At 42.8% G+C, this 25,985-nt stretch overlaps 1 protein-coding gene across 1 annotated transcript in view; it reads left to right on the forward strand.

The window, feature by feature from the left end:
• Positions 1-1,538: 1,538 nt before the first annotated feature.
• gpc4 (glypican 4) overlaps positions 1,539-25,985 on the forward strand; it is a 46,973-nt gene continuing 22,526 nt past the window's right edge. Inside the window, exon 1 of the mRNA XM_083785440.1 lies at positions 1,539-2,279. Within this exon, the coding sequence (XP_083641566.1) occupies positions 2,111-2,279 (169 nt within the window). The 5' untranslated portion in view covers positions 1,539-2,110. The remainder of the gene's footprint in view (positions 2,280-25,985) is intronic.

The following is a 25,985-nucleotide window of genomic DNA, read 5'->3' on the forward strand; positions in this document are numbered from 1 at the left end:
AATAAATTGCCATAATATTTTGTAAATAAATACATATTTAGCCCCATGTTCGAATGCCCCCGCCCCCTGTCAAAAACAGCTAAAATCCCTAAAATGAAAGAAAGCAGCTAATTAAAAAAGTGTAACACTCATCTTTTACTTACTCTAATAACAACCTAAAACATGAACCTTGGTTGAAAACAACTAAAGTTGTCCTTTAACCTTTTTAGATATCATAAAATTAAGGATATGATTTAGTTTTTATTACTTTTTTCTATTACACAGTGGTAAGAAACTTGGCACAGGTATACATTTGTGACACCGATGGTCCTGGGAGTGAGGGGTGGGTGGGTTTGTTTTTTGTTTGTTTGTTTTTATGTTTCTTGTTTTTCTTTTACTACATATGTAGGCCTACATATTACATATATCCTGTTCTTGTGTTTTGTTTTGTTTATTCATTCACAATGTCAGCATATTTAATTGTACTGTTTTTGTCTTGAATAAAAAACAATTGATAACAAAAGAAAAACAAGTCACGTGGCAAGATAACAAGTAGGATATCATATCACGTTATGATATTATGATATCCAAAATCCCATGCAAAATGTTGTCTCATTTCACGATATCCATATAATATTGATATATTGCCATGCCCTAATTTATATACATTTAAATGGTAAATCCAGAAATCCAACATTTAGTAGGCCTATGAAGTATGACTAGTATGTTAAACAGTAATAGCACACAGACACATCAGTTCTGATTTGATCCGGTCCTGATTTTGAATTGGTGGTCATTGTTGAACGAGAGAAAGGTTCAAAGTTTGAGGTGCATGTTCCATGTGCTCCACCCCTGGTATTTTGACTTACCAATTTTTTCTTTTGTCCCCCCGGAAACTAGTCCTAAAGCCCTTATACCTCTGTTAAAGCCACCCCATAGCCAGGGGGGACTGTCGGGCTGTGATTGGGTAGTTGGTTGTCACGACAGGTAGGCCTATGTTTGTTTTAACAAGATAGTATGTTTTTTGTTTTTTAATCTCAGATATCACTGAAGATATAGTAGTATATTTAATTATCTAATTCAACTAAACATCTGGCTAATATTATTAGGGGTCAGGGGTAGGCCTACAACAGTTAATTGAAGGAATCTGTTGAATCAGAATCAGCTTTATTGTCACATTACAGGTTTACAGAAGTAAAAAAGTGTAGTATAAAACAGGTTCTTAGTGTAGTCAAACCGACTAATCGATTTAGTCGATTTTTCACATCGATACATTGATATGTACCGGTATTTATTTTATTAACAAAAAACGAATTTCTCGATTATTCAATGAAACAAAAAAAATGAATGGATAGAACAATTTCTAAGTAAATCAATAATACAATAATCATATAACCCAATAAACCATAACTAGATAGATACCAGTCCCCCCAGTTAGCAATTACCGTGACAACCAACTAGCGAATCACAAGCTGACCGTCCCTCCAGGCTATGGGATAGACGCTACCATCCTGGCTCTCCACCGGGATTTGCAGTTTTCTCCTCTAGTCTGGATTTTCAGCACGAGCGACACAATCCAGTTTATAAGAAAAACCACCGCGAGCCGAGGACTGGAAGAAAATAATAATAATAATAAGACACTTTTCTGCAACTTTAACACCTTTTTCATACTTACCTATCGTGCCTTTTCGTCGGAACCAAGCGGTGTACCATTATAAACGTATAGTCTTCGAAGAACATTGCTTCTTAACTGTAAAAAGTTTTTATGCTTTTTTTCTTCTCTTAACCAATGTTTGGTTACTTTTTTCTTTATGAAGTCCGGAGGAACTCGACTTTTATTCTGCATCCCAGGCTCTCCTGAACGGGACGTGTTTTTTATTTGAACCGTGCTTTTTGAAGTTTGTTTTTCGGTCTTGTTTTCGAGGTAAATTCTTCGGTTTGTTGAATGAAGTGTCTGTTTGAACAACTTCACAGGCAGCTGAAGTTTAAAGTGCGTCCATGTGGAAACTCAACGTGGGACTTGTTGAAACTTCGTCCTACTTTATAAATACACCTGAGAGAGACTTGTAACTTTTTTCTTTTTTTTTATACTTTTTTTATATGTAACTTTGTATTGGTGTTAATTGTCGCAATGAAGAAGATGTTTGTGTCGTCCGCGGTGGGTTACACGTTAGTGTTGCTTTTTGTCTCGACCGTCAAGGCTCAGGCTGAAACTAGCAAGAAAAACTGCAATGAAGTCAGAGCTGCTTACAGTTCCAAAGGCTTCAACGTCAATGATGTTCCAAACAAAGGAATACAAGGTACGTTTAAAAACCTGTGATGTGTTTAAAACCGTCGCGTTGTGTTCAAAACCACTGCTTTATGATTTAAACCATGTTTAAAACCACCCAATGTGTTTAAAATCTGTTAAACAGTGACGTTACACACTAAACAAGTGTTATATGTGTAAAAAAAAATCACTGCTTCCATGTTTAAAATCACTGCATTGTGTTTAAAATCGTTGTTTTATGTGTAAAAGCACGGCGTAATGTGTAAAATCGCTACTTGAGGTTTAAAATAACGACTTTAGGTGTCATTAGAAGTAATTGCACTAATATAAACTACTGTCACTAAAGAAGCATAGTATTGCACTGGTTCTCAAAGTGGGGTCCGGGGACCCCCAGTGGTCCTTTTGGGGGGGGGGGTGTCTAGGGGGTCCCCAGGATAATGCAGAACATTTTAGCTCTATTTTAGTTTTCAGCTATTCTAAAATGTCATATAGGCAATGTTGGCAAATTTGGATAAATGTTGACATATATTTTATTATATTTATTTGGTATCCCTGAAACAACATCCTTTCAGGTCTGCGGCCCAAATACATACCGATATGGAGGTCCTGAACAACTGTTCTAGTGTAGTCTACATGGGACTACGGTTTAACCATGAGGAAGGATGTTGTTTAGTACGGTCATAGTATCTTTGAACAGTTTTGTTCAAAGATACAGTTCCATGTTTTTAGAAGGCTGCAACTTTACGTTGTGGTGGTTTGGTTACATTGTTGCCATTAGTTCCTCACTCCATGCAGGAGGCAAATGAATGGTCTTCATTTAGGAAACAGTTGTAGGCTGTTCACAACAATAAACTACTACATCAATATACAAACACTACAGCCCACAGTCGGACACCGGGGCCTATGTTTATTTCTAAGCTTCCTTTAGTGCCGCTTGTGAGCTGATGAAGCATCCAGGACACCCGCAGTGATTTACTAAACACTCTTGTTGCATTTATGCAAACAAAACATACATATGTTATTTCTGTCACTGTGTGAACATGAAGGCCTCACTTTTTGTTTTAACCTGCTCATCTCCCCCGACCTGGAATATGTGGGTCTATAGTTTGAATAACATGGGCACAAATACAAATTGTTTAGTTGTTAGGGGGACGGGGGTGGGAAGGCGAATGAATCTATTAAGAAAATAATCAGTTAAAGTCCAGTAATGGAAACTTATTGGGGGGGGGGGGGGGGGGGTTACAGTGAAGCCTTAGGGAGAGTAGCAGAGTGTGTGTGTGTGTGTGTGTGGGGGGGGGGGGATTCCATGTGCCCTGCATACTTGAACCCCCCTTTTTCCTTTTTAGATTTTTTTTATGGTGGTTGAATTCAATATACAGTACATACATTTCCAGACCCTGCATTTAGTCTGTTTTAGGCTGCAGATTATTGTGGCTTGGGAATGTTTTCTTATTTCAAACATAGACGTGGGTCAGTTAGACATGACCAGTGTCCTGTGGGAGTCCCGTTTCAACACATTTCCTAATGGGATGCATTGCACTTGCCTTAATGTTCTTAATTAGTCATTGTTACTACAATGTCACAGGGCGCAGAATGTGTTCCTTGACCTTTCCCCCCAATGCTGAAAATTAAAGCATAAATTCAACTGACAAGGGTAACGGATGTCGGATGCGTATGTGGCCTTTATGGGACCAGGCTGCATTATAAGTTTGCATTTTGCACACAGGATAATGAACCTGTCTTTCTTTAGGTCAGGGTCATGATGGCTCATTAGAATTTGATTTGTATGTAAACTGTCAGGCATTTGACACCAGCCCATAGGTCCCTTTGTCTTGTGGTCTGTATGACATTGTAATGCTAAGCAACACAGAGAGTAGCCCAACATGTCTGCATTTGTTGTGCTTAATGGTGTTGAATGTTTTCTGGGGGTTTGAATGAGGTCAGTTTTGGTGGAGAGGGTTTGCATTCTATACTGTCCACACACCTGCCTTTCCAGTTTTAACCCCATGAACCCTGGCATCCCTATTCTGAGGTCAAACATTTGGCAAAACAGCCGGGCTGGTAGATTGGTTATTTTCGGTGAATATATTTATCTTAGCGTGAAAATGTGATTGTGAGCGAACATTTGGGCGAAAACAACATTGTGAGGTTGTAGATCAGATATTTTCGGAGTAGGTGTTTAGTGTCAAGTGAAAACAGGAGGGGACCCAGGTATAGGGCCCTGGGGGACTCCGGACAACTTAAGTATAAAGGGGTTAAATGCATGCCTGGTGTAGGCCTGGACTGTGTAGGCAACACCAACATCAGCCAGCATCTCTTTATCATTGGTAGAAACTCTGAGATAATTGGATCTATAGAAAGCCACAAGGTTTACTGTCATCAGGGAGGTTTGGGGCCGTGCCCTTACCCCAGGACAATGCTTGGTGATAGCTGGAGATGTGAGGTCTGATTGAGCCACTTCTGTTCGTGTTCGTCAGGGTTGTGTCTCTCTTCGTCTCTTTAGTGGGCTCCTGACATTAATTCAACTCTTTCTGCCATGAAAGGCTCCATGTCTGAATGGCAGGGGACACGCGGCGGCACACTCAGACCTATATTTAAAGTCATACCCCCTCCGCCAGTTAATTAGCAGTTCGTATTGTTGTTGTTGTTTGAGAACACTGGGGTTTTTTCCTGTGGTATATTATTTCAACTAATCAAACGCTATGTCACTGCCTGCAACGTTTATGTAACAGTTGTCTGCTCTCTGATACAATCATCATAAATCAAATCGGTGGAATGTGTGGCCTATTGGTGATGCAGCCCTCAAAATTGCCTCGTTCGCAACCACAAACATCTTTTGTTATTGCTGGCGGCACAGAGATAACAATGTTTGTTACCATTGAAATTACAGGCAAGCTTTAGTTAAAGCCAGACTGAGATTCAATAGAGAGATGTTTTAATGCAATAAAACTGTAAGGGAGACCCTCAGTGCTCCAGCTGAGACAGAATTAGGTGACACAGAGCAACAGCAGACTCGATTGTTGAATTCCATCTTGATCCCATGGTCCCAATCTCTTACCTCTCACGTGGAAATGGTTCAAGACCCAGTTTCCGAGTCGTATGAAGGTTTGTTTTGGGCCTTTTGCAGAGTACCTTTTTTTTTTTTTTTTTTACAGGAAATCTAGCCTCACAGGCTCACAGCCCTAGAAATGACAGACAGGAATAATATTATTGCCAGTGTTTCTGTGTGTGTGTGTGTGTGTGTGTGTGTCTATTTCGGTGAGTTTTTTTGCTGGTAATTCTTCTCCTGTGACGGAAGTTAAAAGATATCTTCTTAGGTACTTAGCTTCACAGTGGCGAGAGTGACGGGCTCTTCAAAAGAGGCAGAAAACAGACCGGTTAACGCTGTCCAGATCAGTATCTGTCATGTCAACAGGTCCTCATTCCCCGTCTGGACGCTGTGGCTCTCCTCCTTTTGTAGCCCTTCAAGCACAATCTGTTTTGGTTTACACTGGTGCTCTGGCTCGATGTCATGCCTCAGGTATGGCACAATGGCGAAGATCAAAGACAAAAAAAGGGGAGAGGGTCACCGTGGAACACCGTGGAACATGCATCCCCATCTCATAATCAGTTGTATGACCTCAGCACATAAGCCTCCACCAGTAAGCTCAAGACATTTTGCAGTGCTGGTGTTTTTAGCTTGCTTGAGACGGTGGCTGTGTGCCTTGCATCGTTTACGCTTTGGTAAATAACAGGTTATGTTATTGCACTGACATTCAGTGGATAAGATAAGAGCAGGGAACGGGGACGTAGGCAATCTCGGGAGGCTTTTATAGCTGTAGGGCCAATATTTAAGTGCTCCACTCCAGTCTATGTGACTGTAAGCCTACAGTTTTAACCTCTGTAATAATTAACTAATAAACTATTAGCTCCCAGTGTCTTGCTTGCCCCTGAAGGTCAGTCTCAATAAATCTTTAGAAGACTTCTCACAGTTTTTCTCTGGGAATGGCTTTCCAAGTCTTATCGTCCAGAATCACTTCCACAAATGTGCTTGGTAATTTTGGACATTGATAAAACGGCAGGGATTTCCTCAGTGGCTGCATGTTTAAGTGTGGTTTGCTGCTAATATGCTCCGTCAGGAAATAGGCTGTTATAGCAGATGTGTTTGTCCATCAGTGGTTTTACATACACCATAACGCCTAGCAACAGTAGTCCCTGTAGTAGTTTTTGGTTTAGCATGAGCCTACATCAACCACTTAAAACCTATGTACTTAGTTGACCGAAGTCCCCCAGGACTCTATACTAGGCCACCTCCTTTTTTGCTCTACACTAAATGTCTTCACTGAAAATAGCTCCTCTACAAGCTCACAATAACATGTTGCGAGCTTGCGGAACATTTGTGTTTACTGGTTAAGAATACATTGCAAAAAGGTGTGTTTATCACCAAGAAGGGAGTTGGAAAGGTAATCATCTGTAACGCCATTGAATAAAGATCTTAATGTTCATTTGTTATTGGTGTATTTGTATTCATGTCAAACTTTTTTTATTTGTATTAACACACTCCCGTCCATCAGTATTTAAATCCTTATCTTTCAGTCGCCTTTTTTCCCCCTCCCCCCACCACATACCTCAGCAAACCTGTAAGTACAGAAGGAATTGCATTATGCTGGTGGAAGCTGGCAAGTAGCTGATTTTGATTAATAAGTAGCAAAGTTAATTTGGCACTGATTGCAAGAGTGGTGTCTAGTAAGCCAATATATGAGGATACGTCAAATCTACTAGCCTACTACGTCTATCCTTCATTTGGTCCATCCTCTCCAGTGATTGAGATCGAGTTCTGAACATATTTCTTCTCTGATAGCTCACATTTTCTTCTTCACAAACTTTGTTCACTGATCACCACCAGCCAACGAATCAGGCTGTTTCTCCTGCCAGCAACACTCCATTCAAACAAGCTCAGAACCTTCTTCTTCATTATTTTCCAGATAGAATGGCAGTGTGGACTCTATCCTCTATCAGAAATGCTGCTGACCTGAACATCATTAAGCACTTGAACCCCAGCATGCCTAGGAACAGGGCCGGCTTTATGGCAAAGAGCTTTGGTTTAGATGGGGAACAATTCGGTCAGAGTACAGTTGTAACTCTAGCTCGTTTCACTAAGACTAGAGGGTTTAAGTGGATGAATTATTCAGAAGTGAAAACTAGGTTCAAGGTTCTTTATTGTTACGTCTTGTGTACTACAGGTACATAATAACATACTTTTGTTCAGCTCAAGTGCTGTAGAAATAATCAGTTTAAATATCACCATCTTATGAATGTTGATTTGTGGAGAGAAACGCATATTGAACAGCAAATGTTAATATAAACTGGAAAGGGTTTTCCAAAGAACAGCTACCTACTAGCTAGGGCTGAGCAATACATTTATATATTGATATTGTGGTATGAGACCAAATATTAATTGATGATATAGCACAAATGTTGTCTTTTCTTAGTTGTAATCAGTTAAGCCTGATTTTATACTTTAAGAAATAGTGAAAATAACAGATCTATAAGTTCACAACACTAGATCAGATGTTTTCGCTATTTTACATGGAACAGTGACAAAGTTTTCCACTGCAAGTGGATATATTATTATATTGGTAACATGATTTCACATTCCTGATTGATGCGATTGGCCACTGTTATTTTGACCCGATCTGTACAGCTGATGCCAACCTGGCCTCCCATTGGCGTTTGTTTTGACTGCATGTGGATAAATGAGACAATAATACAGGAGGAGTTCCTTGGCGTGTGGTGTTGTTTAAATCTTAAGGTCAGCCAGGCTTGTGGAGTGTTAGGAGATGACTGATAAAGACCTGCAAATAGAGGAGGTGGGAGTTTCCCAGAAGACAACTCACTGTAGCCTAAACCAGTGGTTCTCAACCTGTGGGTCGGCCCAGATGACAATGAAGTGACCTGAAGTAATGCCTAAAAAATAAATAAAAACCTTTTCGAATGTAATTATTTTTGGGGTTCGCGGCCTGAAAAGGTTGAGAACCACTGGCCTAAACTAGTAGTGATCACCGCCCACAAACCATGAGTATTAACTACTTTGAACATGGTGTCCAAATTTTTATTTATGGCATTATAACAAAACAAACGAAGTAAGGTACAGAGAGGTTACCACATGGGCTGTAATGCCTGACAGCGAATCCCTGGGTGCAGGCATATGTTCCCACAGTCCGACACCCTACCCAAACACTAACCTAACCCTAACCACACGCGGACGCAACGCATATCGGAAGCAACGGGTGATTTGCGCATATCAGACTTTTGGTATGTCGGAAAACGTATAAGAATCTGCAACCCGGATCCCTAATTTGACGATGATCCCCTTTTGCTGCATGTCAATTTCTTACTCTCTTTCGGTCTCTCCACTGAAATTAAATAAAGGCTTTACAAAGCAACCAACAACAATTACATTTAAACGGCGCAAATAGCTCATCTTTGAGCTTGTCGATTGGCCATTTTCATATTCATCGTACAACAAAGTATTTATAAGGCTTAAGTGGTTAACACATAGGCCTAGACGAGGATGTGTGACGTTATGGTTGTGAGTGACCAGTTTAAAATTGGAGGAAATAGTTCCTTCCTGTTGTTGTTGACGACGAGGCTTCCAGATAATTTACTTTAAGCGTCATGCGGCTCAGGTCTTGTGAACCTGGTGGATGGGAGCCTGCTGCAGCTAGCGAGGGAGGGGACGTTCCTACACGTGCCCGGTGGGTCCACGACGGTGCAGCGCAGAGCTCTTATCAGCTTCCTGCTTCCTGTGGCAGGGCTGGGCCCAGGCAGGCGGCAGCACTCGGATCAGTGTCTCTCGTGGCGTTCGCCTCTGCCAGGCAACAGCTGCTAGCCTTATCGTGGCTCAGAAACAAATAAAGCTTATCGCTTGCTTCCCCCCCATAAGAAAATGAGTGTTGTTGTGCATGGAGGATGTGGCTGAACGAGCGGCGTACTTAAAACAGCGTGGTGTCACTGGTATGCTCCTCCTGGATCCTGGATTTAAAAGTCTTGTCTTTCCGTCTTGTTTCTAGGCCTGGTGTCGATTTCAGATGGCCTAGGCTAGTAGCAGGCCTGTAAAGTTTAGAATGTTGCGCTTTGTTTCGATGTCGATGCCTCAACGTTACATTTGAGGCTTGGAATGTGGAGCTTTTTCCCCCTTTTGGTACGCTCTGTAGCATCAGTTCGAATGGCTGTGCGCGTGCTCGTGTTTGTCCCAAGATTCCAAAACGCTATTTCTCCTCATCCTTTTGCTCTGATGGCTGAGTGACAGATCATTGGTGGGAGGCGGGTGCTTGGGATTGTGCTTGTGTGTGTGTGTGTGTGTGCGTGTGGTGGGGGCAATTGAGAACCCCCTTTATTAGGCCAGTCTTCCCCCACCACCCCACCCTGCATTCCTCATTGGACCACCAGTAGACAGACACACAGACACACACACACACACACACACACACACACACACACAGGGAACAACAATGACTTGTGGCATATGCAGAAAGAGCGAGGGGGGGGGGGGGGCACAATGTTTTTGTACGAAGGGGAAGATTTAGTGAAACAATCTGGGCCCGGGGAGTGACAGGGTGACACATAGCGGGGGAATCCAGGGAGGCAACATGGCTCTGACTCATCTCCCCTCCTCTTGTCATCCAGCCTGCTGCTCTCAGGTGACACACACATGTCTTCTTGTCGAACACAAACACAACACTCATGGTAATGTGACTGCGTATAACATTTTTAGCATAGGGTGGTTCTTCTCTGCTTCGTGCACTGTCGGCGGATCCGCGAGGGACTGTGTCTGAAATCTGGATCGGGCTTTGTGGGTTTCCAGTGGGTGGAGGGAGCATACCCGAGACTCCTTGTTAACACGTCCTGTTTGCATGCTGTTAAGTCAGCAGTCTCTCTCTCTCTCTCTCTCTCTCCATATCAGTTAATTTCCCTCTGCCTCTCCTCCTTTGGGCGGTTGTATTTCAGTCTTAGTTCTTCCTTCCTTCATTATCCCTCAGTGAATTCCTCTCCTTTTTCTCCCCCCACTGCATTTAACCTACTTATCTTGAACTATCTTCCCCCTTCTTTCTCATTCCGTCTCTTCCATGTCGGGTTTTTACGGTGTGAGTGCGGGGAGGCTTTCAGGTGATCGCCGTACCAAAACACAGAACATTTGTCTTTCCACACGTTTCCCCGAGGCCGTGCCTGTCCATGACACCTCCCTACACTGACGCGTTGTCGTTTTAGTATTGTCACAGAGCTTTTACGGTGCGATATGTTACACTGCTTTTCCATAGTGCGACTCCTCCGACTGCCCAGTGCCTTTTGTGCCAGCGATGGCGGGCTGGTGTGCTTTCTTGTTCCTCTTGATATCCGAGCTGCTGTGTGTTTCTTTTGTGTTGTGGTGGTGTCACTCCGCCAGCTGTGAGGAGTGTGGCAGAAGGGCCTGTGGGCTCTGATCCCAAACTGCAGGGGTGGACCCTGAACCTCTTGCCCTGAAAGGAACTGGGCTCTGCACTCGCTGAAGTCACCTCCCTGCGCGGCTGCCAGGGAGTGAGTTAGTTTTTTAAAGTAGGTGCATTTGCAGCCAAGTCTTTCATTGCTGTGGAGGCTCATTGGACACGAGGACCATGTTCATAATCGAAGAAGGCCGTTAGTATGTGTCTGTGACTTTGTGACTCGCCAGAGGCCTGTGTGGTTGTAGAGAGTGAGAAGGAACTGAAGCCAGGGACTTGCCTGGGTATTTGGGCTGGAACCCCAGTGCTGGGCTCGGGCCAGGTGAGCTGTAATCCCAGCTAATTACTCCCATGGTCTACATCAAGTCTCCCTCAGACACTTCAGCTCAGTTTTCCAAAGTAATGGGTCACCTAATTACCTAATCCCTTTGTGTGCCGTTTGCACACTTGAAATAAAATAATTGTCTGAAACTGTCAAGCCAATTTCTTATAGCTTTGCTCTTTTATATACATTTTATGCCCAACAAACAAAATAGTGGTAGGAGGAGCTCTGGAGAGGGCGAGGGGTGATGATGCCATGCCTTAAAGCCGCTCATCAAAACTAATTTAAAACATCAGGAACCCATCGGCAGAGGTCCTGCTGGCCGAGACACAATTAGGGGGGGGGGGGGGGGGGGGGGGGGAAGAAACACTTTTGAAAGGATCAAATAGTTCTTAAATAAAAAGCTCCAAAGCTGCAAATCATTTGGTCATTGAGTTGAGAGGGTGGTTCTCTCTCTGGAAGAAAAGCCAGGCTTTCTGTGCGACTGTGAGATGACCGCTAGGGGTTGAAATGTTGTACATATTAAGCGGAATGGCACGACCAGCCTCATAGTGGCCATGAATTATCGACACGTCCGCTGCTCGCCGGCACATCGGGAACGGACAGAGCTATTCATTCACCAAAGCCCATTAAAAGCATTGTACCTTAAGGTTTAAGCTTTCTTTTGACAGTCGGCTATGAGTTGGTCTCTAAGTTCCCACCGCCCCCTCTCTCGGTGTCCAGTTTCCCACAGTCCAACAGGTATATCAGAATCACTGCTTTTGAGCTTCCAGAAACTTGATCTTCTACCTGACCTCATTGTGCCTGGGGGGGCTACGGCAGGGCCTGTCCTGCCCCCAACATCTGGTGGACCTCACTGCTTTTTGGATGTCTGTTATAAACATTGTCCTCAGGAGGGGCTCGCTGGCTTTTACTGGCAACGCTGAAACATATTGTTTGTGTGTTAAATCTTTTAAAAGCTCTCGAATGTTTCAGCCAAGATGAATTTTTTGAATTCTTAGTGGCGGCGTTGAGAGGTGGTTGGGTGGTTTTAGTTAAATGTGTAAATGCATGAGAGAGAGAGATTTTTTTATCAGCTTGTGGACCAAGGCAACCTCATTGGCTGTCCTTTTAATCCAATGGGTAGTCCATAATGCTTTCCCATAGCTACTCTGCACGGGCGTAAGATCTCTGGTCACAGAATTCAGAGCAACAGTTCGCTAATTTACTGTTACTACCTTACAGTAGGCAAACTAGGCACAGACACGCGCTACTCTTCACCATCCGGCAAGCATGTGGTGCCCGCACTCTTTTGACCTAACCCATTCTGACCTGAGATCAGATTCTAAAAATGTCTATTACATCCTGACAGTTTCATTAATAACCCATTCTGACCTGAGATCAGGTTCTAAAAGTGTCTTTGATTTTTCAAAAATAGCAGACCTACAAGCTCGTATCGCGCCACTCGGTGGCGCGATATGAGCTTGTAGATCTGCTATTTTTCAATAGCTAAAGCATAACATGATGCCAACACCAAAATGGGTGCCCGGTCAGAATGGGTTAAGAGCTACTTTCAAAATGACCAGCTCAACAAGATCTACCCACCCCAAAACAATATTATCCCATTGCTGAATTTTCTTTTCAAAATGTACCTGAAGGGGCTTTGGAATAGAGGTGTGTTACACACACACACACAAAACAGACAAACACACTCGGAATGGGAAATAGAGGGGGGCAATGGAATTGGAACTGTTTTGTTTTGTATAACTTATGTAATGCTACTGACGTTTGTGCACAACACTCTTGAAAACAAAGTATTGCATTGTGGGTTTGAGCTGACAGGTCATTCAATGCAGTCCCCTTAATTCAAGTGGCAGATGCTTTTTTTAAATTATATTTTATGTGGTGATCTACCTGCACACGCTTTGTGATCTACGATCTACCTTTTGAGTTTTGGGCACCCATAATTTAAACGTAACACCTTCAATAAAGAATAGCATTTATCTGTAAACTTTAACAAAAATATGATCTAATAAATTAACAATTTGGTTCTTGATCTTTAGTTGTGAAAGGCACCTTAATTTAATTCTTGAGTTTAATATATAATATATCTTTTTTGTAATGTTTTGTAAGATGCAGTCATGACGAGTCATGACAGTACTTTTAAAGGGGTTTAGCTTGGCACAAGCTGGCATAATATGACCGTCATTCCTTTTGAAAGTTTAGTTCAGTCTCTCTCAGGCTGTGAGTTGATCCAACAGTAGTCTCTGACAGCTCCTCCATGTTTGCACAGGGTCCAATGGTAAAGCACTTGGCCTTAAGTAAAGACGGTTTCTTCTTCATCTTCTCCTTTTAAAGTGTGTTTTCATTTGTGTGCCATGAGTCAGTCGGTAGAAAGAGGGAGGGCTGAGAGAGGGGAGGCGAGGGCCACGCCAAAGGAAGATCTTTTGTGCCTCTTCCGTCTTTCTCCTCCTCTTCTTTCCTTGTGATAATCACGCTGTGCTGTAACTTGTCCTCACTCCCGCTTGTCTTGCAGAAACCTCTGCCTGTCTCTGCAAATCTGGAAGATAACAGTCTCGCTGTCTCTCTCTCTCTCTCTCTGTTCATCTTTTGACTTTTTCTGTCTGTCTGCCACACACACACTCACAGTGTAAAGGTGGAATAGATGGGAAAGGCAGCAGATCAAAAACTCATACAGAGCACATACCTGAGGAGGAGCTTGCGGAGGGAATGTATAGGATTAGTCTGCTGTTGACATGAATCATGACCGCCTCCTCTCTGGATGGAGAGAGCGGATGTTAAGGCATGTTGCTGCTTCCCTGTGTGGATGGAAGGCAAAACAACACGGTTTGAACAGTCTACAAGATGTGCCATGCACGTTCTTGTCCGTTCACTGTTAAAGCTGCAATCCGTAACTTTAAAAAAATAGAATAAAACATAATTTTGATCTATCTATCTAAGAGTATGCTAACAAAAACATTAGTAGTTTTCATTATAGTTGGTCTCCCTGCTCTTGTATTTAGAAATGTAGATCCTGTTTGTTCACCCAGATTACGCCATTCCGGCCGGGAACCCCTTTTGGTGTTTTAACCCATTCCGTACGGGAACCCCTTTTGGTGTTTTAAGCAATATGTTATACTTTAGCTATTGAAAAATAGCAGATCTACAAGCTCGTAGTGTGGCACTTAGTGCTTGTAGATCTCCTATTTTTGAAAAATCGTGAAAATGTGGTGCACATTTTTTAATATATATTCTTTCAGAGCGAAATGTTTAAACTCGTATCTTTGCTTCTGAGGGGTCACTGGAACAACATATTTTCAGATGGGGGTCGGCGGCCAAATACATATATATTTTTGGGGGTCCTTGACATGAAAATGTTTGAGAATGACAACGAAACAGGTTTTTCAGAAAACTGTCTTATTTAGAAGGCATTTGTAGAATCGTCCTCGGGTCTAAATGGGTTAACCTGTCTGGGTGAACTTAGTTGACAAGTGGTATCGCAATAAGTTCAATAGGCAACATACATGCTCTGCTCAAACAGCTTTCTGTATTGGTTCAACAGTTCAAAGTTCTGTGCTTGTGTGGGGGACACCGGGTTCAGTTCTTGGGTGGGACATACAAGTTACGCATTGCAGCTTTAAATCGGCGTACTTCATAGAATAGGAGAAGTTGAATTGTGCAGACTTTTACAGATGGGAGTAGCAGCTGTTAAACAGCCAGTCACCAATCTCTGCGTTCATCACAAGGATGACAAACAAGCTCCGCGCGATTCCGCGAAAGATGACACATGGAAGCAGCACCGAAGTCAAACAGCAGATGTTCTTTTTCTCTCCTCTTCTCTGTTCACACTCCTCTGTTAACACGAGTATTGCTGCAACTGTCCATTACTCTCTTAGTGATTATTCTATCTGACTTTTCTGATCCATCAAGATTCGAGAAGCAAGTCGTGAGCATGTAGATCTGCTATTTTATTATCGTGTGTTTATAAAATGCCATGTAATGGCCCGGAAGGGAGGGGGGAAATAACGCTGCCGAAGTCTAGCGTCTAATCGTCTATTTGGCATCTGGGCAAGTAAATGGTGAGATTTAGATGTTTTCTAATGTGCTTAGCTCTGGCTCTCTGTCTTGCACAGAGTGCACGTTTCCCAACAACGCTGGGAGACTGACCCTTTGGTTGCTGCGTCTGTGTATTTATTGATGTTTTGGGGTTTGCACGTATACTCTCATCTACAAGCCCCCCCCCCCCCCACACACACACACACACACACACAAAGAATGTTACTCTTACACACCCACTCTTTCTCATGACATTAACTTGACTAATTAACACACACCAACAGTGGATTAACCTGTCTGGGTGACTGACCATAGAAACCCACCCTCTTCTGTTCTCCCTTTGTTTATCTTTATCTCACAGTACACACACACACACACACACACACACACACACACACACACACACACACACACACACACACACACACACACAAACACCCACTCTTTCCCTTGACCCTATTGATTGTCATTATTTGCTACTTGTCGAGGTTGCTTTTTGTACCTGGGGAAGGGACGGGAGGCCGATTTAATCTCTCCCACCTGAACATTGTCCTGCTGTGAGAATCAAAAGAGTTCAGCTGTCCGCGTCTGATCTGCTATCACACACTTCATGGAAATGTGTTTCACACAATCTGCTACTCGTCAGCTATATTTACCTCCAAACAATTTCACAGGCCAGGGTCAGACAGTCCAGAAGAGGACTTTTCATCTAGTATTTTTCTATTGCAAGAAGACATTTCGTGGGCAAAATGTCCGTGTGTGTGTGGAAGGGAGGTGACTATTGAATTGAATTGACTAGTGACAGTTAGCGCATGTCTGACCACATGCTCCTTGTGAGTAGCGAGGACCCGGCCCTAGGTTTTCTCTCTCTACACTCGTATCTAAATAAAGCCTAAAAATGCCACACACACACACACACACACACACACACACACACACACACACACACACAAACAATCTTTAATCACTTGTGCAAAAATAGCTGATGTACAAGCTCATAGATCTGCTATTTTTTGCACACACATTTTTTGCATATAACGACATACCCATAATAGGGACGTCATGTTGAAAAGTGGTTAAAACATTTTTCCAGCGTTGTTGCAACAAGTAACGGTTAGGGATAAAGTCACGCGTGCGTACAGCCCCTGTGGTCCGCGTTGGTCGCTGACTTTTTAAATGTACTCTGGGAAGTGCAGTAGCGAGTTAAATCATTGACAAAGCAGTGACCTGGGAAGTGGTGTAGGCAGGGAGCTTTTGTGCCGCGGAGACAAAGGCAGAGACGCAGGCCTGGCGGGGGGAAGAGGGAAACAGACAGAGCAAGAGGCCAGGGCCGTGTTGTGGAATCCCCCCAGGGGCTTCTGGGTAAATGTTCATGGATGACAGCATTTTGGAATGTTCACAAATGGAGAGTTTTAATTGGCCAGAGAGCCTCCGACTGCTTTAGCAATCACACAGGATGGACTCTAGTGGCAGAGAGGAGTTGCTCAGATTTATGAGTCTCAGTGTGCGCTTGTTTGCGTGACCGCGTGCCTTTTTAACACAAGAAACAACAACAGTACTTCATTCATGCTCGTGCGGAGGTTTGTACATGGTGAAAGGGCTCGTGCGGAAAATGATTTTTAATCTGCATCTGAATTCACTCTGAATAAGAGGTTGGCTGCTGCTGACGTGAAAGCCTGTTGCTGCCTTGGTAGCTGCTGAGCGTTGTGGCCACTGCGCCTGGTGTTTCTAATGAGCCCTGCCCTGCCCTGCCTCGAAACGCCAGCCCACAGCACACAACATGCATGCCTTTTTCATCGCTGTCATGCCATCTGAAAAGCAAATTTTGGGAGTTTGGTGTTTTGACAGCTGTGTTTCGGAGGAGGATTTTAATCCCCAATTTATTTAAGGAAACATCACTCCACGCAGGCGTTATTCAAGGCCTTGTGGCTTGACTGCTCAGCTGTAAAATAATTCACTCTAGAGAGAGTACTCGAGTGAAAAACTCAGTGTCAGGAGTGTTCTGCTAAATGGAGTCTGTGATGATCAGATGCTGATCCCTGCAGGTCAATGCTTATCACAAAGACTTTTATACTGGCGACCACATTTTCTCGCGGTCGCTACTGGTCATCCTCAATTGTTGTTTGTTTTAACTTCTGAGGGCTCAGTGCTATGTCAGAGGTTAGAAGTGTCATGAGTGATCATGTGAGGCATGATTGATCACATGACCTTCCAGGATAAAGACGGCAACGTTCCACATGGGTGCAGAAGTTGTTGTAACCGCAGGTAAAGCCCATGATAAAATGGTACTATTTCTTTCTACTCGGCCTGTGTCTCCCTCATTTCCTCAAGATTTCATTTTCTTTTATTAACGTGAGAACAATGGCTTCAATTACAGCTTGTTAACTTTCCAGGAATAGAAAGCCCAGCAGTTTGTATTAGCTTGGATGCCCCATCAAGAATGTCCCCGGTAGGCGGGTTTCTGAACTGTCCTCAACTGTCCTCGAGTCGTCCTTTAACCCATTTAGACCCCTATTGTTGTTGTACAGTATAGCAACATAATCTTTTTCTGAAAACATAGGTCAGGATTTAGAAGGCGTTTCGCCCTCGGGTCTAAATTGGTTTTACCGGGCATTACTTTTTACAGATTATAAAGTTTGATTTAACTGCTGAAAGTGGTGGCCTTGCTGAGACGCTTCAGGCTGGCTGTGAGAGTCATGAGGTTGTTTGCTGGAGCGTTCTCATGCTGAAAACATCTTCCCGCCGCCTGCTAGGGTCAGCATATCTCTGTGGCGTGGGATATCCTGCTCGTTAACACACTTCCTCGTTAGCACAGCACCTGCCCTCCCTCTGGCGTCGAGGGGGGGATATGTCTTTCTGCTGAGGGTTAATGCTGCAAAGACACTAAACGGAAACGCTTGTCACCTCAGCTGCCGCGGAAGGCCGAGAGATGAATCCTCTTTTTTCTTTCTTGACACAAATGTTTATCATGACGTTGTGAGAGTAGAACACATGGGGAAAGTTCACGGAAGATTTGCAGCTAAGCTATTCTTCACCTTGTCAGAGGGACGCTGTGAGCAGATGAGTGACTATACCAGATGCGTGGATGTCGGGATTGCCTCCATTTTGTTTTTTCAATACTACAGGCTGAGTTCCCTTGCCACTTTTTTTTCCAGCACACTCTTGGACTCGATCCTCTCATGAAGTAAGACTTGAAAAGCATTATTGGTTTGGCTAAACTGCTGTAAACTTGTCATTCCACTCTTTTTGCGAGGCAGTGAAGTTTGGAGCTTTCCTCCTACTCTGATGAGCTCCATATGAGCTGTTCTGGTTCCTCTTACAGGCTGATATTGTTGAACATTTTCTCTTTCGCTGTAATGGTATCTTAACTGTCTCAGTGTGTTCGGTTTGTCTTGGCTTTTTAAAAGGAATTTATTTATAGTTGGCAACCTGGCTCTGTTTCTGTTTAAGTGTGATAATGTTTTTTGTGTGAAATCGGAGCTGCAAATGGGGGAACATGGACGATTAGCTTTATGACTATTATATGGCTTATTGTGAACGCAGTGATTGCGAACGCATTGAGCACTAACTATGAGACCCTGCAGATCGTGTCTGTCTGTGTGTGTGTGTGTGTCTGTCTGTCCCGATGTGACACCACCCGCCCGCCACCAGAGGGCGCAGCTGTAGCACGCACACACACACACACACACACACAAACGAGCTGCGTTCGCTTCCCGCGTTTGCGCGTCCTACTTGTATACAGTACATGCATAAAGCCTTTTTGAATGATAAACGGTGACATATCGCTTAGCCTGCCACATTTGCATCCTACCAGGTGTGTGACTGTGTGCACCAATTATATTGTTCACTGTCCAGGCTGCAATACATTGTTGTAGTCCTACTGTGCCGTACTCTGCAGTACTGAGTGCAGTACTGTGTTGTAAATCATACTGGGTGCAGAACTAGGAGTGCACACATCTGCCTGGGTGACGGCAGACTGCTGGGCGAGCCCTGGCGCTTTGGAATGGGTGGTCACATCAACATAATGGAATTTATTCTGTACTGGCCAATGGCCATATATGGAGCGTGTCTTGAGTGTACATGGTTCGATGAGGTCAGATCAACATAATTATGGAACGTCGGAACAGGAAGGACGGGTGGGGAAGGATCAACATATGGAATGTCAAAACATGTAAGCTCCATATAGAGAATAGATCTAAGGGTTTGAGGTCAGATGTAGAGTTAAATTCTGCCCGGCTCCATATATGCAGATCTAGGTGATGAACTTACCAACGGGAAATGATATGGCCATATATTGACATTCCCATATATGGTGCCCCTGGCGACGTCGTCTACGCCACGTCTACATATGCCCATATATGGAGATCCCTGATGATGTCACGTGATGCCATGCATGATGAATCACTTGGCTCTTGGCACTTTATGATGACACTTTATGATGCGTCACTTTAACTTGTCACGAGGCATCACCATATATGGAGGCATGGGTGACTAGACGTGATGTCACAATGCGTGACCATATATGGAGGCGTGACTAACGGACTGAAGGGAAATGCACGTTTTCATAGTAAATACGACTTGCGGTCACATTACATACACTGACCATGACTCAATAATATTCTTTTCTTTTCATCTTTTTATAAAAGAAATTACTGCAGGCTGTTATTGTATTTATCTAAAAAAAAAAGAAATAACATTATAAAGCCCCTGGGTATAATAACATTTCAGATATCCGAGCACAGTATTTGATCTGCTTTTTTTCATTTCCAAAACCAACTTTTTGATAGAAAAATCATTATTATGGTTTTGCATTCATTGTTATTAAATATAATGGTTACTCCAGCTTTCAACGTCCTAGTTATTGGCCCTTTCTAATGTAGCAAAAACACTGGGGTTTTCACTGAATGGATGAATGTTTGTAACCTTCCCTCCTTCTGCACTTTACCCCTCCAGGCTCTTACTGTAAATAAAAACCATCTTTTTGTCAAGCAGCCTAATTAAATAAGTTTCTTTTTTTTTTTTTTTTACAATGCGGTGGAAAGTATCAAATTAAACTCCAGTATAGTTTCCCCCCTCCCACGCACAGGTCTAATGGTGTCAAGACAACCTCAGGAGACAATTGCACAGATTCATAATCGGTTTTCGTGTACGTTTTAACTCGCAAGGTCACTTGACTGGCTGCTCTCTGGGGGGACAGTATGGAGGATGAAAATACACAAATATCAACACAGCAAAGTAGGCAATTTATTACAGGATCTATACAGAACATTGCTCTTGTTTATTGCACTGAATCAGCCGACCGTGGTACTGAAAGAAGAGCAAAGGGGAATATACATTCAGGGGCACTGAGTTGAATCGGTTATCATGCTGTATAATTAACTAGAGAGTACAGACATGAGTCTTCTGCAGTCTGCACAGCAAAATCCCCTGTTCAGTTCAGTTAAAAAAAATGGTGCACAGACTGTGTGCAGCCAGGAACCATTCTCACAATCTTTGCGTTAAATTGAAGATTCTGCTCAGAGTTAAATTAACACTGAAGATTTTGTTGTGTCTTGGCTTCTGTTTCAATTCAACATTGGCTTGTGTATTGGGTGCGTGACTGCGATACATATCTGTGTGCATTTTTATGGTCTATGGCAGTTGAACGCAGAAGGGAAAGTCCCCAGCAGAAACACTCACAGAATCATGACTGTGTTAAGGGGCGACTTGGAACATTTTTTACCATCTTATTCAGCGGGTGTCCACGAATTATATTATATTTCGGCAGAACGGGCGAAAGGAAATGCCAAAAAGAGAAATTAATAAGAAAAATGTTTTGCTTTCACTGCACACTCGGGCTTGGAACACGGTTGGTAGACTGTTGGCAGACAGCTGAGTGACAGAGAGGAGAGAGCAGAGAGAAAACAGAAGGGGAGACTACCTGACATGCTGCAACAAGAGAGACTGCAGAGTGAATGAGTCTTAGGGAAAAGTAATTGCTATGATTTTAGAAATGAAATACCCGGCGGTTTAGCTGTTCTTTTTCTGAATCTCTTTTCTTTCACTAGAGCGTCATTCTACTCCCCTCTAATTTCTCTGGCCGAGACGGTAAAAGAATATCAAGTGTATTACAGACGTGAGACTCATTACTCACAAACTCACATTTGAAGCCAGCTGCACGTCTTGCTGGACTCTCCTCCTCAGCAGACTTAAGGTCAGACAGCCTTCATGGGATTGCTGTAACAATCATTACATAATCGTCTGATTGCAATTATTTGAGCTAATCACATTTATTTTGCGTAATCATGAGAATCGTTTCCATTCATCTGTGTGAAATCGGCTGGATTAAATGTCTAGAAATGTAATATTTCCAATCCATCATTATGTCTGACTTAACCGTGTTCAACCTGGTGTTTGGGCTTTTTAAAATTGAGGCGGCGCAGTGGCAAAATTGCCTGCCCAGCACCATGGAGGGTTGTGAGTTAGAATCCACCGTGGTGCACCTGGCTTTGTCTACACACAATTGGCCCATCGTCGGGGGACGGAGGGCAGCTGGGTGGGGACTGGGCAGGGTACACTGTCTGCAAGTAATCCGGCTGGGACGGCACCTGTCGGCAGAGAGTGTTGGGTTGGAGGAGTAGGACGAAGGCTCCTCACTGGTAGGTGAATCAGTGGAATACAACAGCAGTGACAAGATGACACAGAAATGTGTGTGGGGTCGAATCAATTGGCTTAACGACTAAATTGGGGAGGGAAAAAAAAGTGGTGAGAAAAAAGTTGTACGTTAATACTTACATTTTTTCGCCTGTTTTGGCCAGTGTACATTATTTATTTGTATTTGTATTTCAGTGGGGCTTTGTAGTTTGTATAGGTTATACAAGTTATTTGTCATAATGAGCAATGCCAATTTACAAAACCTAAATTAAAGGTAAACAGAAATATAAAATGTATTTATGCTTTACATTGTCCAATGGCAAAAACACAATTAAATGACCACAATCATTTGTATTGACAATTAATCGTCAACTAAAATGTCACGACAACCCTGTTGTGGAGCAGAAGAAAGTTGTCCAGCAAATGTCCCCCTCCAAATTGACTAGCCTAGTTGTAGGAGGAACATGGGGAACTGATTGTTATGTCTGCAGGGCTGCTCCTATTGGTAAACCACATGGACTTCTCAAACCTTTTCATGTAAAGATTATTATTTTTTTGTTCTATTTAAAATTATATATATATATATATATATATATATATTGCACATTATTTGAAAATTAATGTGCAATACTTTTAGAAACTATTTTGAAAATGTTAGTTAAAATGAATGTGATGTGCATTCTCTTTGAGAACCACTGCCCTAGTGTCCTTATTCCAGGACCAACAGTCGCTCTGAGCTTGTAGATCGGCTATTTTAAGCAAATGTATTTAGTGTAGAGGGGAAATATTTGGGGGCCTAGTATAGAGGGTATGCGCGTGACATCATCATCATACCCGGATGTTATGCGGGAACGCCTACTGAGTGGCAAATACTACTTTCTGGCCTTGACAAGCCCATACATCCAAACAGAAAAGTCCTATTGGATTGCATTAAATGACTTGACATTTAATGACATTAAATTCACTTTTGTCACTCACTTTGCCACTCGATTTGCCATTCACTTTTTGCATGCGCATTCCCTCTATAGATGCCTGGTGGACTCCGGTCAACTAAGTACAGGGTTTCAATGGTTGACTTTCTGCCAATGCATGTGACACATTCACATCTGTAACCATGGCCCATTTGATTTATTTGTTGATGATGTTTTGAATTGGAGTCCTTCCTGTTTTTGGATTTCTTTTAATTTTTTTTCTTTTCTTCTTTCAACGCAAATAATCCCATGATAGTAACAGCCAGCTTGGTAATTAAACTATTGGGCTAATGTTTGAGTTGCACTGACTGAACTGCAATCGACTGATTTCAAGAAATTCACCCAATTATTATTTTTTATCCCATTTTGGGCGGGAACCCCTTTTGGTGTTTTAGGCGTTATGTTATACTTTAGCAGATGTACAAGCTCATAGCGCGCCACCGAGTGGTGCGCTACGAGCTTGTAGGTCTGCTATTTTTGAAAAGTCGTGAAAATGTGGTGCAAATTTGGAATATATATTCTTTCAGAGTGAACATTTTTAACTCAAATCTTTGCTCCTGGGAGGGTCCCTGGAACAACATATTCTCAGGTGGGGATCGGCGGAGAAATACATACATAATTCTGGGGCTCCTTGACATGAAATAGTTTGAGAACCACTGACATAGAAACATAGGTTTTTCAGAAAATTGTCATGATTTAGAAGACATTTTTTAAAATTTCGACGTCTGGCCTAAAAAGGATCCCTGGCTAGTAATAAGACAAATATGCCTTAAAACATTATACTTGTCCTCTACAACTAAAATTAAAAAAATAAAACCACCTTAAAAATAAATAAAGAATCTTTCACTCAATAGGAACTGGCTCCTGTCGCAAGTTGATGATGTCATAATGTCCATTGGACATATGACATCATCAACTTGCGACAGGAGCAGTTGCAAATCGGCTCAGTGGCCACCCTTGGCCAATAAGGAACCACCATTCTTGATGATGATGTACGATGATTAGAGCGCCCATCACTTCACACGGGTGTGATTAATTTTGTACTTCTTTTTTATTTTAGCTATAGAGGGCAAGTATAATGTTTTAAGGCATATTTGTCTTATTAGCCAGGGATCCTTTTAACACCTGTAAACCTATGATGTTGAACACTATATCTGTCGGGTTTCTTTTTACATCTTTCATGTTCAAATGGTTTGCAGCTACAAGCTCTAGAGTCTCAAGCTTGTATGTCGGCTATTTTCGCCGTTTCTTCTTTACATTTTGATGTCTGACAAATGTCCAAGTATCAAATACGACGGAAGCAATTAAAACCAGGAAAGCAGGACGACACATATCATACAATCCAAAAGACGATATCTAGTCTCATATCACAATAATATTGATATAATAATAATAATATCATCCAAACATTTCCCTGGTTGGTGGTAACCTCATTCCCATAGCTCTAGTTTGAACTAACAAGGTTTGCACTGTATGACCCATTAACCATATGCAGCAGCAGCAGCAGCATGCAGTATATCTCATGGTTGTTTATCGTATGTGTGTGTGTGTGTGTGTGTGTGTTGTCTGACTGGGCCAGGGGAGTAGTTCGCTGTGGTTCACTGTAGCTGCCTTCTATTAGTGACAGAGATGTCAGTGGCCATTCTGTGGCCCCTAGGGGCCTCCTCCTTCCCTGCTCGCTCTCTGTTAGCGGTTTAGGTGGCGGCCTGAGTTCACACAGGGGTACGGAAATAATCCCTCAGAGACTTTTATTTTTTATGGCTTGTGATTGAAGTGTGTGGCTGTTAAAGTTTCTATTTATGTGTATTGTGAGTGTCTGTGTCTTTTACGGGTCTTAATTGCCTGTATGTGCGCACTCTCTCTCTCTCTTTGGATTTGTGTGGGAATGGTTAATGTGTGTGTGTGTGTGTGTGTGTGTGGCTAGAGGTGTGTTACTGTGTGAGGTGGATGTTCTGACTGGTGGAAGGGGGGGGGGGGGGGGGGGGGGGTCAGAGGACGGGACCTCTCTCATAGGGGTGGCTGTTAACCCTTGACCCCGCTGGCTAAGCCTGCAGGGTGGTGGTGGTGGGGTTGGGGCAGGGGGACGGAGGTCTGTCTGGTTCAGTGGCACATGATGGCAGGCCGAGGGGGCGGCGAGGTGTCTAATCTGGGTTTTGTCCGTGAGGCGTTTCCCCCTTCCCCCCACGCTGGTCTGAGAGGCAGGCCAGCGTCAAAGGGAAGTGACTTATTTTATGAGCCGTTTAAAGGGGATGCTGGTCTCCCACAAAAGGAAACGCAGAGAGTCAGCGGAGCGCTGGATGAATACCATCACACACTGTCACATGTTTGTTTACAAGCTGTTGTCTCAAGCTGTTCTCTTGTTTTGAGCGCCATAAATAGCCATCTTTAACTTGAGTGACACTTGGGACAATGACCTGCCTCTGTGTTCTATTAGACATTACATCATTAAAGCTGAAATCCGGAATTAATCTTTTAATGAATATAAAAGGTTATATTTTATCTGTCTGGTAGCTTTCTTGATACAATATAAGTAGCACATCTGCAGTGGTAGGAGGTGGTCTTCCACTGAGGCATTTAGACCTTGGCGTCAGGTAGGACACCTACTGGTTGACAAGTAGTACTGTCCGGATATCATAAAAGTGCAATATTTCATTGGACTTACATATTGCAGCTTTCAAAGGAGCTCAGTCTTACTTACTATTCATGTCGCTAATGGCAAAGAAACTACTGATGCGCCCGTTAGTCAACCAGTGGTAACCAACCTTTTCAAGCCCAAGAGCCCATTTTATTCCCAATTGTAAGCCATGATCTACCACTAAAATATGTTAAACACTTGTTTTTTGTGATTTCTGAGTTTAAAAAATAAAAAAACGCATAGGACATGAAATTAATTGCTTTTTACAGCACAATATTTAGTTTGTCAGTTCGATACTGACATTTACAGATGTTCAAATGACAAATACATTTGAACATGACCATATATTTGCACAGATATGGATACAGTACTCCCAGGGTCAGCCCACCTTTAATGAGACTGCTGTGACTGCACATTATCTGCAGACGTTTTGAAGATGTGAGTCAGTCATATGAGTTCATTATTTGATTGCGTGTGATTTTATTATTTCCATTTGCGAAAAGGCCATTTCACATAAGTGGAGCCAAAGTAGGCATGCGGCTTGAGTGCACAAGACACAATCAAGGGGATACTTCTCTCTGCTCACCAAGTGACCAAAAGTCCTGGTCTCTAGCTCAGTCCTCGGTTCCGTGTCATTAGTCCGAAGGCTCATTGTTCCGAAATTACTACACCCTATCCCTAG

The sequence above is a fragment of the Protomyctophum parallelum genome (genome assembly GCF_964188405.1).
Source record: "Protomyctophum parallelum genome assembly, chromosome: 16".
Lineage (NCBI taxonomy): Eukaryota > Metazoa > Chordata > Actinopteri > Myctophiformes > Myctophidae > Protomyctophum > Protomyctophum parallelum.